At 41.2% G+C, this 18911-nt stretch overlaps 2 protein-coding genes across 2 annotated transcripts; one reads left to right on the top strand and one right to left on the bottom strand.

Annotated features, from left to right (window-relative positions):
* The first annotated feature begins 5262 nt into the window (after positions 1–5262).
* On the top strand, positions 5263–6340 carry dlx1a (distal-less homeobox 1a). The gene is made up of 2 exons (XM_061088994.1): positions 5263–5572; positions 6309–6340. Exons 1-2 carry the CDS (start codon positions 5263–5265, stop codon positions 6338–6340), a joined length of 342 nt encoding a protein of 113 aa, XP_060944977.1.
* A 7095-nt stretch (positions 6341–13435) lies between these two features.
* Positions 13436–14773, bottom strand: dlx2a (distal-less homeobox 2a). The gene is made up of 3 exons (XM_061088976.1): positions 14458–14773; positions 13893–14077; positions 13436–13762 (listed from the first exon to the last, which is right to left on the bottom strand). Exons 1-3 carry the CDS (start codon positions 14771–14773, stop codon positions 13436–13438), a joined length of 828 nt encoding a protein of 275 aa, XP_060944959.1.
* Between the last annotated feature and the right edge of the window lie 4138 nt (positions 14774–18911).

Genomic DNA, 18911 nt, shown 5'->3' with positions numbered 1-18911 from the left:
CACAGACTGTGGGGATCAAGGGGAGCACAATAAAGAGAGGCGCATTCAGGTGTTGGCTGAGTGCTGACCTCCTTCCTGTCTTTGTTGGAGACTTAACTCTTAACAAAAACTAAAAAGGGGGTTTCAGACTAAAGGCGCAGTGGCAGCTGAACGTCAAGCAGTCCGGCTCTCAGAATTTGCATGTTCTCCATTTGCAGGGAAATTAATTAAATTAGGGCTCCTCGTAGAAATGTGTAATCAATCGTTGTTCTAGCGATGGTGAAATAATTCTGCAGCTCATCCCTACACAATCCAGCTCTCTAGCGTCAACACACGAGTTTATGACATTTTCTGTGAAATTCATTTTCTTGTTAGTTGAGAATTTTCTTGGGCAGATCTTTGCTGAACCAGTGGGACACTTTAACGTGTGGCAAGTATGAAGCCTCAATGTGACACTACTTTCTTTTACAGTTTAGCTGAATTAAGTAAAAGCCATATTTTTCCCCCCAAGTCCTTTCTCCGCAGCCTTCACTCAGGTAATTGGTCATTTTGCAGCCAATTTCAGGCAGGTTGGATGCTTGCTGCCATGGCCTGACCCCTGCTGCTGCTGTAATGGGGACTGCATTTCTACCAGTTCGCTGGGGGCTTTTCCACACTGTGACCCCAGCTTTTCTGAGGAGAGAGCACTGAAAGAGGGATAGGAGTTGAAAATACGACTTCTCAGCTCTGCAGTGACCAGAATGAAATCCTATTACACATGTGTTAATTATCCTTCCTTTTATTCACAGACGTTTTAGCAGTTGGAGACGACGTGTGCTAGAAATTAAAGAGTTACTTGGGCTCCTTTTTCTGCAAAGTTCCTGAGTTAGGGTGAAACAAGGATAGCTTTTTTAAAAGAAAAAAGAATATGAAGAGTTCCGGGTTTGCAGTCCCAGGATTGTTGGATCAGAACATCCACAACTGATGAGATGCGGTTTCCTCACAGGGCCATCAGGGTCTGAAAACAAACAAAACAAACATTACTTCCTGCATAAACATTACATCAATGTTTCACTATTTATTGGCTACAAAAAACATTCTACATATGTCTAAGTGAAATTAAGGACTTTATTCTACTTTTTAGCAAATGTATTAAGCATAATCTGTTTCAATTTAAGTCAGTATTTCAAGCTCAAGACTGACAAATCTTTGAATTGAATGATTAACAAGTTTTTAATGTTTGCTGGTAATAATCACTTGAGAAACACAAAAATGTTTAATTTTGAAATCAAATCATCTGAATTACTTTAGGTCAGGTGGAAAAAATGACTGATTTTGAATTGTTTCTTACTATAATTTAATTTCGGGGTCTTAACCTGCTGGTAACAAATTCAAGCTGTAAATTTGATCATCACACAAACAAAAGTGTCAATAGTTTTTTAAATACATTAAATTATTGTGAGAGAGTACATTTGGTTGAGACTGTTTCATATTTTTAAAACAGTAGAGAAATGTTATTTTTTTTCTTCTTGTCTCTCTCCTGGCTCTTATGATAATGTAATCAATTAACCACTGTAACAATCTCCTTTCTCAGATATTATGCTTCAATTTTGTGTTTACACATATCTCAGTAAACAAAATCAATTCACATTTTGATGCCACACTGAACAGGAAAATAGACACTGTCTCCAGTTAATTGTGGTGCATCTAGTTTGCGTTCATTGAACGCTGCAAATTACAGGATGGCAGCGAGCAGCAAAACCAGACAGGAAGCAGAACAAAAGGCAATTTCACTTGTTTGATCCAGTGCCTTTAAAACCGTGAAAGCAACCTTCAGTGTGGCATTTCTGCACCTGGAGCTGAGGTGGTGATAATGTCCAGAAGGAGCCCATGAGAAAGGATGAGCTACTGTATTGATGTAAAAATATATATTACAGAGAGTGGAACTATTTATTTTATTTTTTGTTATGAATAGAGTTGGGCTTTTTGGCCACAACTCCAGAATCAATATAAAAAGGTTCCTATCAGTCATATTGATAATGATCACGATTAATGTCACATTATTATTTATTTTATGATTTTTGCTCTAGAGGGAAGATTGTGGTCTTAAACTCTTTGCAAGCAGAGAATTAAAAACACATTTTACAAATCTAAGGTAGATCAAAAATATTCTAAACCGCCTCTGTACAATGCATAAGATTCATATTGATATATATTGGACTTATGTGATAGGCCTGCTTGCTATTGCGATAATTATTGATATTGTTTTGACATTTGATATTTGATATTGCCCTATGAATTTGGGTAAGGCTATTTTATTTGAGTCTACATCACAGTAAATTAAAAAAAATAGTTAGAAATGTTACTTTCAAAAGAAATGTTTTACTCAAAATCAGCTGAAATGGCCAAATACCATCAGAAATGTCATGAAGGCCTGAATGCCCTCACACGGTTATAAAGCATGTTCACAAGGAAGTGAAATAAGACAATAAACTGTTCCCAATGACAATAACTCATCACTGATCACATGCAGAGTCTGCAGGGAGCACACGCTCGCTTTACCACTGCACCATGGTCTGGATCCTTTAGGCCGGTGCTGTTAAAATGTGGGTTGGTATATAGCTGGGGAGGGTTCTCTGTCACCGGGCCGAAACGAAGTCTGTAACATCTTGGCCCGTTCGACTCCCCCCCCTCCACGAACCCACCGGCCCCCTCCCCTCTGCTCTCGCCCTCAGGTGAAGAGCAGCAGGTGTTAAAACACCCTCAGCCACAGAGCCAACCTAACGAGGGCTGCCTCCGCGCTCCAGCCATGCATGGAGGACTTTATTTTGAGTGTGGCAGGGGTGGTTCGAGCCCCAGAGGCCCCAGCAGTGGCCCTCCTGCCACACGCACCGAGGAGCCACAGTCCAATTCATATGTGAAAGTGCTCATGTCATCAGGAGAGCTGAGAACCGCCCCCTCAAATAAACATTTAATCCCCCAGGTTTGTAAATGATTGATTTGGCAACAATAAAATAAGATGAATAGCAGCCCCACATAACATTTACTCCAACAATAAAACAGCCCCGGATTAATTAGCAGTATTCTTGTGGTGTTATTTTACATTTTGCTCCAAATTCAGCCTCTGCTCTGTTAATGGTTTTTCCCAACAGCCGCGTTTCAGTTTGTAGATACTATAATCGTGGGAAAATAATGACAGTTATCAGTCGCACCCATCAAGCACCCATAAAAAAATCTGTCCTCTGTTCTGGAAGATGATAATTATTGGTTTTACTACCATTATCATCGCTGTTGTTGATAGTGGAAATCTTGAAGCATTTTTCCCTCAAAGTAATTCGAGAGAAATCACTTCAAATTGGCCTATTTTTTAAGGGGGCAAGGGACCCGCTTTTCGTTATAGCCCAAATATTTCACAGAAATCTTTAAATCCAGGCGCCCGCTGCCGCCTGGCACACTGTGGCACACGCGTCGTGATGTCACCGCCCGGGCTTCTCATGTCACATTTTGTAACTTGTCGAGGTTTCTGCTTGGAGATCAATTATGTAATTACACTGATAATCGCAGTGGTGGAATTTAACTGCCTTTAATTTGTTGTTCAGGTGGAGATGGAGGGACCGCGGATGGAGCAGCCTGGCTCCTCTGCTGCTCCGTGCGCGCACCAGCAGAAGAGGAGCCTGAGTCCTGAGAAGACGAGGAGCTGCTGGAGACTTCCTGCTGCTCCTTCCTCAGCCAGGAGCAGCCAGTGGAGCCGCTGTGACCCCGGATTTATCTTTACCATCACATGATTTGATTTGATTTTAAAGTAAGTGGACAAACTTTGCTTTTTTTTCTCTTGATTGAAATGAAGATACAGCTTTATTTGAACATGGCCTCGTCAAAGTGCCGCAGCTCTGAGGTGCAGCGGGCAGCTCAAGACAAATGTCTCCTGTTTCGTCAGTCGTCAGTTCAATTAAATCAAATGTCCACGGGTAATTATTCTTGTTAGGCTGTGGGAGGCAGGGCCGCACCCCCAACTTCACTTAGACTCATGCTAATCAAAAGGTGCCAGTGTTTAACAAAACTGCGGCCATTAAACCACCGCGATGGAGGGTGCGTAAAGACGCATGGAGAGCATTTTATAAGGAGATAAGGTTGTGTTTTTTAAACAAGTAAATAAACAAGATTGTACTGTATATCATATGAAGATAAAATTATCTATAATAAATAAATAACGAATAATTAAAAGAGGTTTTCGGGTGCGTTGCAATTTTTAAATTGACTATTTTGAATCACTGTTAATTAATTGAACATTAGTAAATGAATGGCCACCCAGATAAAAAATATATATTGTTTTACTTGTCTATATGATATATAGGTTGTGGTGCTGTTATGTGTTTTCAGGTGTAAAATAGACTTATAAATATATAAATATACCTGCACCAATAAACATGCTCATTTGACTTGAGGGGAAACTGTTGCCAGGTGTAACTGAGACCTGGGGCCGGTCTAAGTGTTAAATACATGACTAATCACAGAGCTACTTATGAAAATTAAACAGCACTGTTATGCTAATTCACTTCCCTCCTGATAGAGAAGTAGCAGCTTTAATCAGAAAAGCTTTAATCAAAGCGCATGGCCAGCAGCAGCAGCAGCTTTAACGAGGCTGCAAATATTATTTAACTTTATTAAAAGACGTTTAGACGAGAGGGAAAAAAAGAGAACAGAAAGAGACAGAGCACTTTTCACCTTATTATCAAGACCTGTAATTAAATAAATGACCACGTTGGATTAAATAATAAAACATTTTAGATTCAGTGCTGAGAAAAATGTGCACCAGAAAAATATGTAATGACCATTAAAATACGTAATATTTTTTTTACCTAGAAAATATATGTTGTTAAAGACTGGGTATTCAATAATAATAATACAAATAATAATAATAATAATAATAATAATAATAATAATAGCAGTATTAATAATACAAGTGAATGTTGACGTGCCAGTGTAAATCTGAGGTTTGTGCTTTTCCTTGACTTTATCAGCTTCTTCGGACCCAGCCCCAGCGTCGCCAATCGGCTTCCCTCTTGGAGAGAGTGGACCAATCAGCGACAGTCTTTGATGAATATTCATGAGTCCGAGATTCAAACCTTTGAGCGAGTTTGTCTTGGTCCACAGCATCATACCTAGGACTTTTCACAGGGACAAACTACATTTTCTTATGAATGGAAAGAGAAAAAATCTGCTCGGCTTAAATTGGGACTCGTCCTTCTCTGAGATCATAGAAGGAAAACAACAAAAGCGAGACGAGGGGAACCGCCAGAAGAGATGACAATGACTACAATTCCAGAAAGTCTTAATAGCCCTGCCTCAGGAAAAGCCGTTTTCATGGAGTTTGGACCCCCGAGTCAACAAATGTCGCCTTCGTCCATGTCTCACGGACACTATCCCATGCACTGTTTACATTCTGCAGGTCATACCCAGCACGACAGCTACAGTCCGGGCTCATCGTTCCCCAGATCGCTGGGTTATCCATACGTAAACTCCGTCGGCAGCCATTCCACCAGTCCATATCTGAGCACAGTACAGACCTACCAAAACAGCTCGGCACTCGCACAGACGCGGCTAGAGGACACAGGTAAGTGAACCACAGCATCTTTGCATCTGATATATTAACTTTACGCGCAAGCACGACTGTCTGCTCCATGTAATCCACGTTGCACCGAAAAGAGACGAGCCAGACGATGGAATTAGGCTTTGTAATTATTTATTGCGTAACGCTATAAACAATGTATGCAATTAAGGGTAATTATACGAAAGTACAGCGCTGGAGTATTTATTGCTGCGCAACACTGTTGGCTACAACTGCCTCCTCATTTTTTCTTCTCTTCTCTCTGCTTCTTTATTTTGTCTCCAGCGCCAGAAACAGAGAAAAACACAGTGGTGGAAGGTGGAGAGGTTCGATTCAACGGCAAAGGGAAAAAGATCAGGAAACCAAGGACTATCTATTCCAGTTTACAACTTCAAGCTTTGAACAGGAGATTTCAGCAGACCCAATATTTGGCGTTACCGGAGAGAGCCGAGCTCGCAGCTTCGCTGGGTCTCACTCAGACACAGGCAAGTCCACCAGACAGATTCACAAATAGCTTCACTCTGCTGGAGCATCCATTGTATCTACAACATACACTAGCCTATTATTATTACATTTAAATTACTATTATTACATTTTTTTCTTGATTAAACTTTGTTTTATGAAATTTGTTTCGTGCGTAAATCGTGCGTAAAACCTTCCTTTTTAAACCTTTTATACCGTTTGTCTATTATTTAACTTCAGTTTCAATTTTCTCATCCTGGTTTCCTCTTTATCTTCCCAGGTGAAGATCTGGTTTCAGAACAAGCGATCTAAATTCAAGAAACTGATGAAGCAAGGCGGCGGCACGATTGACGTCGCCGCTTTGGCCACTGGCCGCGGACTGTCGAGCGGCTCCCCCACGGTGCCACCTGTCTGGAGCTCGCCGACCACCGTGAAGACTTCAGTGGGCACAACCGGATCTTACATCCCCAGCTACACCTCATGGTACCCCACCACGCACCAAGAGTCTATGCAACAGTCACAGCTCATGTGAACACAGACCTCAGCCCCTCGACTCTGCTCATGGCTCTTGTGTCAGGACGGTGGCTCCGCCGGGCCCAGGACTGGTGATGCACCACATCGACCCCGGGAGTCTGCTGCCGCATGCCGCCAGCTGACACCGAGGCCTCCTCATACCGGATGATGACAAACAGCGAAGAAGGAGAAGGAGCTGAGAGACTGAACAGGCACGCAATGCGACCGAGGGCGACAAGCCGGTGACGGCCAGCGGGAATCGTAGACAAATGGATCTTTTTTTTGGGTTGCCGTTTATCACCTTTGTGTCGTTTAGCTTATTTTAAATCATATCTGTGTGAGTTATTCTGTTGTTAAGCTGTAGGCTACATGTTTATAAGAAGACGCGTGTTTGTTTAAGGCCAGATGTTTGGTCAGAGGTGATGTTTGGGCCCTAGAATCAATCTGCATCCACCCACAGTTAAAATAGTCGATTCGGCCTCGAAGGGGAGTTACAACGATTTTTAAATTCCATCCATCCGACCATTACGCATACAGCTCGTACAACCACAGAGCATACTGTTCAAAGCCTCAAATTGCTACTATGTTGTTTATATATGTGTTTGTTATTTAAGTTAAATTATTCGGGCTAGTTTCTTCTGTTGAGGTCAGTCTGTGTTCATTTTGTGAGTGTGTTTGAAATAACAACACTGTGTTGTTAATGCTGCACTAATGCAAGCAAAAGCTTTTCTATGCCGTGCCCCGGTGTTATGTGAAAAATGTAAACGGCCTGACGATTTGCTGCTTTAGAAAAAAAATATCCTGAGGGTGAGCAGCTCATGTGTCACTGTATTTTGTACATAATTTCTCAGATTTGTTTTTTCTTTTCCTTTTTCTGTGCTGTACTGGATACGCTGTGAAACAGGGTTTTAGGCTTTTTATGTATTTGTCCAGATGTGTTTAGGTCAAAATAGGGAAAAAATATTTAGTTTTGTATTGATCACTTTAATTTATTGATCTGTTGCTGAAGTTTATGTACATAATGTGCAAAAAGTTTTCAAAAGCAGTAAAATGATGATTTAAATTATGTCAAGAAAAAGTGTCTGATTCATCCCCCCCCCCTGCATGCACCCCACCGTGCACCGGCACCCTGCACGCAGCCTCCGTCTCGTGTAAGAAAGGTTTCAGTGTGGAGCAGGTCTAATGTGAGCTGACACAAAGCAGTATCATGTTGGTCGCATTGTAGGAGGCAGCGTGTGAGTGCGACTGTGAGCTGCTATAGGCTCCTCGTTTAGATTTATGGTTATGTTGAGCGTTTACATGCTCTGTGCTGCTGCTGCTCACTGCTCCCAGATGTTATCAAAGCTCTCGAGTGACCTAGGAATCATAAAAGTCTAAGGTTGCATGTACAAAAAAAAAATCAATCAGCGTTTACAAGATAACATCAGTACACGTGGCTCGGTCACATTTTGAAATTTAACAGAAAGTAAAATGGCACATGCTTTAATGATACATAGTGGAGAAACCACAGTAAATCCATGGCTGATAATCCCTCATATTATTGTGCTTGCGGGAGGGCTGCGGTCCATTCATTCAACATCATCACTTTCTTCTTTTCAACTTTTCTCCATAGCAGACAAACTAAAAAAAAACTTCCCTCTATTTGTCTTTGACCATCCAGATCCTCTGCAGTGAATGGGAGAGATCAATTGAGTGTGTTAAGTGAATAATTGCACAAGAGGCAGGTGCTGCAAAACAAGAGGGGGGAAAAAAGAAAGAAAACAGAGTGGATGAGCAAAGCGGGACATGGAGCAGATCAGATGGAGATCAGTGAAAGTGGAAAGTTCAAAAGGCTTCCTTGTTTGGGCCACATGCACTTTATCCAGTCTGTCCCGTGACTCGATTCAGCACTGAGTGTTTTAGTTAATCATCACATTTAAATTTCATGGTCCTATCATTTATTCGAATGAAAAATTCAACACATTATTTTGTGTTTGCCTTTATATTTGTGATGGCAAATTTATTTTTTATTATGAAAAATATCCTAATTATTTATATTATTAAACAACATTTTTGTTATTGTTTTATATTTATTTTAATTTATTTAATATAAATTTCATAGTTTTTTTAAGTATATTTCTAATATTAAATAAAATGTATTTCAAATAGAGTGACCTGCATTAGACACAGGTGGAATTGTCAATATTGGAGAACATATTGCAAAAATAAGTGGAAAATAAATTGAAAGAAAAATGTACATTTAAAAATTAAACCAAGATTAAGAAGACGAACATGTAAATAATGAAATGTAAGAAGAAAACGAAAATAATATTATAAATTTTTAAAATAATAAAAAAATGTAATATTCATGAAAACAGCTTAAATTAATTTTCATGACATTTTCTGTTTATGTAAGAAATAAAGAACAACAAAATATATAATAATTGCAAATGTGCGGCTTGATACTCGCCCTCTTCCTGCTGCCACAAACATATATAAATACTTTGTAATTCTAATGACAAATCTAATTCAGTTTCAACGGTCTGAACTTCTAATTTACTTTAAATGTGTTACATGTATTTTTTAAGGTGTGAGTCAGGCCATCACAATACGGATTTATTATAATCTACCTCAGCATGTTTTATTAATATTACCAGGCCTTTATATATATATATATAAAAGATTATACTAAAAGTATCTTGGAAGAAGTAGAGAAAGCTCTGCTCATCTATAATGTTCTCTCTTTGTGCAAAGCTTCAACCCTGCAGCCTCCCCATGTTATTATAACATGAAAAGGGAAGATACTATAGGAGACAGTCCTATGTGAAGCATCTAAAGAACAGGCCCATGCAGCCTTACACCATTAAAAAAGAATATGAATTGTGCTGTGGCTGCTGTAGCGAACATAAATATGCCTACATAAGCCCCAGAAAGGCGCAGCTGCAAATCCAAGAGGGTCAGTGTTATTTCGCTGTATTCTCCTCTTGATTATACGAGCTGAGCCCATCAAACCCAGCATAATTACAGTCATTTCGCCCTTATTTATTCTAATGCAGTTTCCTATCTCTGAGGTAATTATGAGCAATTTTTTTTTCGCATGGAGGATCTTTCTTTTTTTCACGTTGACAAAGGAGATAGTGCTCTGAAAGAAATGTTCCGCTGCCGTGAGGGGAGAAAAGAAAAAAATATAAAATAGCGAAATAGGTGAGCTGCCATTTCGTCACTGTTCCCTTAGACCTAGCCTATGTGTATAAGGCTGGCAAATTGCTTGCAGGTGTACATCACATGAGTTGTCAATGCGAAGAGGCTGCAAAATTAGCGACAGCACAAAGCAGGAGGAATGAAAGCAGCCAGCGAATTAAAGCACAACTTGTGTGTCTCTCCTTCCTTACATTTCCTCCCGGTGTGAGCTGCTTTCTCAGCTGCAGCACGTTTTAAAATATATTTAGTTTTTTATATAATCCACCAAAAGAAGCTCCTCGGCAGCAGATTTCAAAGTTACAGCATAAGACACACGTAAGATTTCACTATTAATAAAGTAGCTCGGATCATCAAATAATCAGCGTCATTCACTGATCTGAATAAGAATTGAAAGGAAAAAAGCAAATGCATGGGATCTAGCAAAGGGAGAGGTGGATGGATGCCTGCGACGAGGATCTGTTTCCTGTGGGGTTTGGTTTTTTCAAATGCATCCAGGCGTCACTTCCAATTAAAAAAAAGTTAAGAAATAAAAAATGCTCACCTTTCAGCCCCTGGTGTGGAAGGGGGCCCTGCGGCTCCACATGAGGAGGCTCAGAGGGAGCAGGAGGCAGAGGAGCCGCAGCAGCATCTTCATCATCATCCTGCAGCCCGGACACAGATGAACCATGAGCGCTCAAATCCCACAAAATGTGTCCCATGTGTTGGTCTCAGCTCCAGCAGCAGAGTTCAGAATATGACTGGAAAATGTCTGCTTTATTTCCCCCTCTTTATAGCTGATGGGGAAAAAAATGTAGATTATTAGCATAAATGTTTACTCCTCATTACGCTGATGACATTGTGCACTCGAGATCTTGGTAATCTTTGGGGGGAAATTATGAGTAATTTTTAAAAATTTAAAGCAGCAGTCACCATGCAATTCTGGCTAATTCTGCGTCGGCTCCACACGGATATAATTACCGTCGAGTCAAGATGTTAGGGCTAAAAACTATGCATTGATATTCCCATTTATTATGTACATACAACTTTGACAATGTTGACGCTTGAAATAGCAGCGAAATTGTCTTGTGCAAAAAAAAAGAGAAAGATTGCATCCCATATTAGGACATCTAAAATTGCGAAGAATTATATAGTAATTGCAGGCTTTCAGATTTGAAAGCCAGAATGCTCAAACCGGAGCAAATGTGGATAAAATTACAGATCAGGGTATAAATTAAAGAGGGTATGGCATTTACAAGTTGCCTAGAGAAACGCAACAGAAGAAACAAGGCAAACCACAGCAGCTGATCCATGATGACTGGAGTCAGGTGGAGCAACACGCAGAAATGCAATTTTATTTAATTGTGTTATTGATTAACGGCCAGACACAATTGACTTAAGTAGTATTATGAAATCAGCTCATATAACTGCACATGCATGGCTAAAGCTGTGTCATCTCAGTCCACGGTGCACCATGCAGGCCCTGACATCATGCATGTCCTCTCTCTGTGCAGTAACACACAGTGAAACCTGCAGAGGCCTTGCTCTACACATGCAGCCTGGGTGTGATGTTGTCGGGGAGCAGAGCTGCTGCATGTCTGGGACCTGGTGCTGTCAGCCCCGGGGAGGAGGCTCTACCACGGAGCTGCAGCAACACAGAGCACTTCTAATTATGGACAAACGATCCCACTTCATGACCTGTGGTGGCTGGAAGGGGAGAGATGGTGAGCGAGATCTGTGTATCTATCTGAATCTGCGTGTCTGTTAAACGGCTCTGTTAAAACATTATAATAAAAACACATTTCCTGGTTGCAGTGAGTGCGAATGAAGTGTTTGGACGTGCCCCTGCGTTTTTTTTTTTCCACGTAGCCTCCAGGCCCCAGGAGCCTCATAAGCAGCAATGTAGGTCAATGTGCTCGTCTTCAGAGATCACAGAGCTGTGAGAAATGTTTCCATGATGGAGTAGCTCCGGGCGGTGCTGGAGCCAGCTCCTCTCTCTCTCTGTCTCTCTTGTGAGGCTGACTTCATAAAACGTCTGGAGAGTGACTCCACGCAGTCTGAGGAGCCCGGGCTCGGTCGTGCCCACCCTCATCCTGAAGCCCCTCGCATGCCAGGGCGCGTTGTGGCCTCCCCCTCCTCTTCCTCTGCCCCCTCCTCTTCCTCTGCCCTGCTCCCCCGGTCCTCTGCCCCCGCTAATCATTCTTACTGTTTGTGCGAAAAATGAAGAGTAAAAAAAAGTAAATTATTGCAAATGTGCGGCTCTTCCTGCTGTCACATGCATCTATTAATACTTTGTAATTCTAATGGTATTTCTGATGCAGTTTTAATGGTCTGAACATCAATATCTCTTTAACAGATAACACCATCACCTCACATCATTTACTTCTAAATGTGTTCATCTTGTGCAGGTCCACGCTTGTGATGGCGCCGTAACACGCTTGTGTAATTTAACATCGTATAACTTAAGAAGTGGCTTGTGATCAGCGGAACCTTTCAAGTAAACCTAAAGTCTGACATGACTAAAGTTAGCATAGCCTAAAGCTAGTTCTGATCGGTTGCCAAGCAACTCAGCTGGCCCTTAGTTTGACATGTTAGGCTAATTTGTTAGCAGCTGACTGTGTGCATTTTGAACCAGTAAACAATCACCAAAAATATACAACATATATGACACACTAAATAACTGCTGCATGTTTGTAACAGTGTATTACCATTAAAGTGTTTGTTAGCATATTTAGTGTTTACTAGTTTTGTTTGCAATATCATAGGATGTCTTAAGATTGTCTGAAATAGAGCAATTTTAAATGAAAATCTAAATCATCCAGCACTTACCAAACATTTAATCTATATTAAAAAAAACACACACACCTTTCTGTTAATAAATAAAAATATTATTTTTACCGCTCAGGGAACAAAAATTGTCCCTGAGCAGTTGTGTTATTTTTGGACCATTTAAGAGGAAATGAGACAACACACAATTTCTGCACAGTGTCAGAATAGCGTGTTACACTGAAACGTTTTAAAAAATAGAAACAGAAAGATGGGCTCTGCACAGAACACATTTTATTTAAATAACGTCTGTCCATATATGAAACACTGCTAAAATAAATACGACCAAAATACAATTAAAAGGGTGATACAAGAAAATCAGAGGGTGGGACAATCAGTAGCTTACGGTGGTTAATGGATATGCACCAATAGCCTTAAAAAAACGTCAAAACGTCATCAAAAAAGCTGTGGTAAAATATTTACAAACGTGGATTCACACACTTACCCCCCAAAATATATTCAAACCAACTGATGACATGATGGATAAAGGTAAGTTGTCTTTTTTAATCATCTCACAACAAAATGAGGTCATGTTGAAAAAGGCACGATACAGTTAACTTGTGCTACATCGGTGACAGGTTCGTCCTGCGGTGGGTGTTTTATCATTTGCAGGAATGGCAAAAAAGGTGACGTCCGCGTAAAAGTGGGCACAAGCCCAGGCTATGATTGCTTTGGGTAATAGTGGTTCATTCATCCCTCGACAAACACAAAATAAATAAATACAAAAATAACTGTAGAAATCTGTGTCTACATGGTCCATGACCCTGTCTGGCTCCATTAACTTCTCCTTCATGCGTAAAGTTCGCATTGCGCACACGCTAGGTCTGCAAAATGAAGGTAATGGCATTTTTCTTTTATTTCACCAGTATCGTCCGATTTAAACCCGATGCTTTTTTATTATTATGGTAATTTTCAGAATATCGTCCCAGCGCTTATGGCGGAGTTGTGGTGGTGCTGGACCAGAGGAGGCTGCAGATGCACCGTAGAGTTCGTGCCTGAGTACCAGGAGTAGTTCGCCAAAAAGGACGAAGTTGCAGTCGTGTTGGGAGGGCTGCAGCTCTGAGGTAAACTGGAGTTGACAATGTTCATTCTCTGAGTCTGTGGAAAGTCCCAGGCAGAAGTTGGCGGAGACGCGCACGGGGGGGACTCGCTGGAGGCAACGTGTTGCTCTGGGGGGATTTCTCCACTTTTCCACAACTTCTTGAACTTGGAGCGACGGTTTTGGAACCAGATTTTGATCTGGAGAAGAAACAGATTATCAGCATGGAATTCACAACTCATATCTTCTAGGGCCCAGAATCCATATGTGACCGCTTTAAATTTGTTTCATAGTAGACAAACAATAAACATTTTACAGAGTGTGACCCACCTGTGTTTGCGTTAGGCCCATCGAGGCTGCCAGCTCGGCCCGTTCCGGTAGAGCCAAATACTGCGTCTTTTGAAACCTCCGTTGAAGTGCAGCCAGTTGGAAGCTGGAATAAATGGTTCGTGGCTTCCTGACCTTCTTTGGTTTTCCATTAACCATCCGGATTTCTGGCTCGCTCTCTTCTTTCTCTGAAGGGAACATTCAAACGCATTTTGTATGAGGGGTTTTGCAAATGGAGACAGTTATGCATTTTCAAGGGCTCCAGTTATTCTTAGCAGATACACATATAATAACAAATTTGTTTACACAAGATTTAAAAAGACTATGCAAGCAGCAAATACTACATTTTAAATAAATAATTGAGCACGTAGCCCTTGCTCGTCTCCTTAAAACCGGTGTGTGCCAAATAAATTGAGTCAAGATACTAATTATCCTCCAGTTATTTTTACGCATGATCCAAGTTGTTCTGCAGACATTTCGTGTCATGAGCAAGTTTAGAATGTTGGCCTCAAACAGAAGCATTACGAATTTATATAACTGCGTAAAAATCATTTCAGATCCTCCTTACCTGTGTCGGCTGGAGTAGGAGAGGGGTTGGAGCCGTATGCGCTGTAGGCACCGTATGTTGCGTTGAAACCGAGGTCGTAAGCCTTTGCGTTGTATGGCACGGTGCTGGTGGCGCCGCCGTGGTACTGGTAGGAGCCGAGCTGGCCGAAGGGAGAGCCGCAGTGACCCGGCTGCTGGCTGTTGTAGTAGCTGCTGTCCGTCGCCGTGGACACCGGCAGGGTCGGGGACTCCTGCGACTTGTGCAAGCTGTGGTAATTGCCTGAGGTAATCTGGTTCGAATGCATATCGGTATTCAAGTTCTCAAACACCCCGGTCATTCTCGCGTCGAAGCGGAGCAGTCTCGTAACCCTAGGCGCAAAGGAGGAAGAAAAAAAAAAAAAAAAAAAAAAGAGGCAAAATTGCAAAGCTCGCAAGCTGCAAAACACGACTCGAATCACGGACTGATGACCCCGTCTCCGTGGAAATCAGAACGCATTCCCTGGTTAAAGTGTGGCACTGAGGAAAGAAAAGGTCTGCGGAAGGTGTGTCCCCTCGCTCAGTGGCCTGTGATTATCTGATACGGTCGGCGGTGGGAGCGCATTTATGAGAGAGGGAGAGGGAAAGAGCTACTGTGTCTGAGGCGACCAATGGGTAAGGGCTGCCCCGCTGACTACTCCCCACCGCGTCCACCCTCCATTCTTCCGTCAGGTCTGTGCCCCCTTGCAGAGAGTCTTCATCAAAGCATCGCAAAAAAGAATCAGAGCAAAAGGTACCGTGACCGAAACCTGCGGGTCCAACAGGTCACATCTCCACACGGGGACATTCATCCCTGTGCGTAATCATCCACACACAGGATAAAATATGACAGAAACATGTGGATAAATGTAATACACATCTGCAAATTAGTTCTCAATGGCTCTGTGGTTTGTGGTTATAGCCATTATCCTTTGGATTTTACGCTTGTCATGTAGCAAATGCATATGAGTTTTCAGCACATGCTTGGGAGGAACCACAGGATATCTTTGATGGAAATTTGATTTAAACTTTATCAGACAATTATGTGACAGTAACAGAAAGCATCAAAACCACACATAGAGGGGTGTCTATACAAAATCAAAGCCTGCGCCTGAGACAGGGGGTTGAGTTGGGTGACTGAATGAGAAAGCTGCAGCGCCCCCAAGTGTTCGGAATCGGACTTACAGCCATTCTCCATCTCTTTGTCTGCATTTAATGCATACGAGAGGAGAAGATGAGTCGCCATAGCAACCATCTCCCATCAGCCACCACGTGTAGAGGCTCTCCAAAGTGTGTTTTAAAACTGCAACTGCAAAATGTTGTTCGTTCCTCATCGTAAAGGCTTTTTCTGAGGAACACAAGTTGCTGTGGAGACGTGAGATGTTCAGGTGTCTGTGTCCCTAACCACAAGGTGGCAGCACAGTTCCTTTTATTTTAACATGTCGTGCTTAACAAGTAATATGTTGAAATGGCTTCTTTTCGATCAGTTAAATGTTGATTACAGGTTTAGTGAGACATAACAGGACAGTTACAGAAATATGCAATGCTCCTTTGTCCACACTAGGAGTGCTGTGTTGCAAAGTAAAAGAAAGTGATGAGACAGAGGAAAAGTGTTTTCTCTTCTGTCACAAGGTGATTCATTTGAAACCTTTTTGTTGCTGCTGAAGCCTTAATTAATGATGTCTGAGACCATTCAAATTCATGTTTGACAGTGATGAATTTGTTCTTCATCTCAACACCCAGGAAAAGAAATACACTTTATTTAACCTGATCTGTATGGGCTTATTCACAGTTTTGTCTCCAAATCATTTAATTTTCTCTGTCCATTTAAAAATAATGAGTTACAAATATATTACTGTACGAGGTGTTACAAAAATGTACGCTGTCATTACTTTTGGGATTTTCTGTCGGAACCCAAAGGTAACCAGAGCCGGACCCAAACCTGACCGGCATTCTTTTCATTGTGTCCAAACACGACCCATATAACAAATCCAAATAACAAACCACATCATTATTTCCATATCAATCCGTATGGCCTTAGTGCTCATTTTGCATAAACACATGAATAAAAGTTAAGGGATAAAGTTCAAGTGCGAACCCACACCACCGTCCCACACACATATTTGGATGCACTGGTCACCTCTGAACCTCCAGAGTAAGAAACAAAGATAGTGGCATGCAGCTTTGCTAGGGGGTTTCCGACCATGGTGTTGTTGCAGTTTCCTGTACAGAGCCGATCACAGAATCTAAGGAAGTTCTCACAGGATTGTGTTTGCTTTGGACTAAAAGCTGCTTCACACTACAGGATAATTGGACCGACTTTAGACCCGATTCGCCCCTTACGACGATCGCGTGGCCATTTCCCGACTGGAGGTCTAAAAAATCTTAATGATCGTGCTGCAAAATGAATAAACCCTCTTAGCCACGATTTCATCCATAATTTTCTTCCATTTTTTTCCCGCTGCAATACAGACACACAACGTTGGTCCTCCTCCATGTTTGTTTTTCTTCTGGAATCACATTCAATCACACAAGTTTGAAACGCCCCTGGAGAGATATCCTGACCAAAGCTTTACTAACTAGCAAAGGCCAAGCTCCAATCACAGTTTGTCATATCTAGGTATTCTACTTGTTTTTGTGATTGAGGGCTTCTCTGATGAATTTTCTCTGGCTGTTCTGCGGCAGGACCCCAACACCCAGTACAGTACCGTCTGCCCATTGTTTCCCTGAAAAGACAAGCAATCCTCTCCCGCCACGGGCCAATGGGTCTTTATGTCAATGCTCATCAGTGCGGCATTGTCTCTGTGTTCAGATGCCCGGCAGAAATCCTGCATCCGGAGTCACGTAGAAGTTAACAATGGAAGTCATGCGAGTAATTATCCCATCTAATCAAGATTCTTTTCATCGAAGCCTCAGCTGATGAGACTGTTTGATGGCTGGTGAATTTTGATGGAAAGAAAGTATTTTTGCAGTATTCTGGGTTCAAAGATACATACAGTACATCTTTTCTAAATCCAACTTTTTGTGTACACCTGGTCCCAGTTATATTTCATGGCGAAAATGAAAGAAGAAGTAGATTCCTCAAAGGAATTCATCATATTTTACATATCTTACAGTTCACAGTCAACATGAGGATGTGCCAAAACACTTGTAACACGACAGACCACAGGTTAACAACATAGATTGTCATTATTGCTGCATTACGCTTAAGTTTTCCTGTTGTGATGGCCGTAATGTCCGGTTAGCAGATTATGATTTTAATCTTTCATGGTTTCCCCTCTGTTGCAGGGCAGCTGGTGTTATAATCACCCCAGTGCTCAAAGAAATGGAAATGATGCCAAATGACAGGACACATGATGTAAGCAGCTTTTATCATGCATTCCAAATGATCATTTACACAGGAGCGGATCCTGACTCAGCTCTTGGAACAACAATCACATAACGTTTGTGTGCTAATGTGTACTTATTCATATGTTTCCTCTCAGTTCCTATTGTTTTATCTTTGTTTGCTGTGAGAAGGACAAAACAACTATGCCCCGCCTTCTTTTGGTCTTCTGCTCTGCTATCAATAATTTAGCTTAATGCTTGAAATACCCATCCATTATTTAATATTTCTTGGGTGCCAGAGAAATCTGGGAATTTACTTCACATTATTAAAGATGACGTAAAACTGATGATACTTATTACCAGTTCACATAATTCGACATGTTATTACCTCATGTACTGAATAGGTCCATAATCTTTACGTCCATCACGCATTTGTCTGTTATTAAACAGGATTACGCAAAAACTATATGACAGATTACCACGAAACTTAATGGAAAGATATGGGCCAGGAAATAACCCAATAAATAGTTTTGTGGACCCGGACACCGTGGAAGCTATGGGAATTCTTTTCACTTTCTCTAACATTGTGAGGTAGGTTGTTTGTCAACATGTTCATTGATTTCTCAGAAAATAATTTATGGATCAACGATTATATAAATACAAAATGTTCAGTTGACTGATATTCATGAGTGTGTGCAAAAATGGAGTGAATTCAAATAGGGTGTCAGTCACACAAGGTATGCACCATTCTAGTTTCAATAACCCCAATATCTCGACTTCTTCTTTTATAATAATCCAAACAACACAAAAACAATAATCTTTCTTTAAGAAAACTCACAGAGGCTTATGTATAACATCTAAAAATCCAAGAAGAAGTTTGCAAACAGACATAAAGTAATTCTGACACCTTGTATTCGAGGCATTCTTATAAACTTTATATATGGTTTGTATAATTACCCTTTCAATCGACTTTTAATTACAGCCTATACGCTACTGCCATAAGAAAGGTTGTGAGAAGAAAACATGCTCACGAAATGTCACAACAGCGGCTCATATTGACATTTTGTCTCGAGGAATCAAAGTGCACAAAACAGGAAGTTCCATTGAAAAATAACAGCACTGACATTTTGAGTT

This window comes from Limanda limanda, chromosome 16, assembly GCF_963576545.1.
Source record: "Limanda limanda chromosome 16, fLimLim1.1, whole genome shotgun sequence".
Classification (NCBI taxonomy): Eukaryota; Metazoa; Chordata; class Actinopteri; order Pleuronectiformes; family Pleuronectidae; genus Limanda; species Limanda limanda.
The sequence above is the reverse complement of the archived record's forward strand: the minus strand, read 5'-3'. Positions and strand labels throughout refer to the sequence as shown.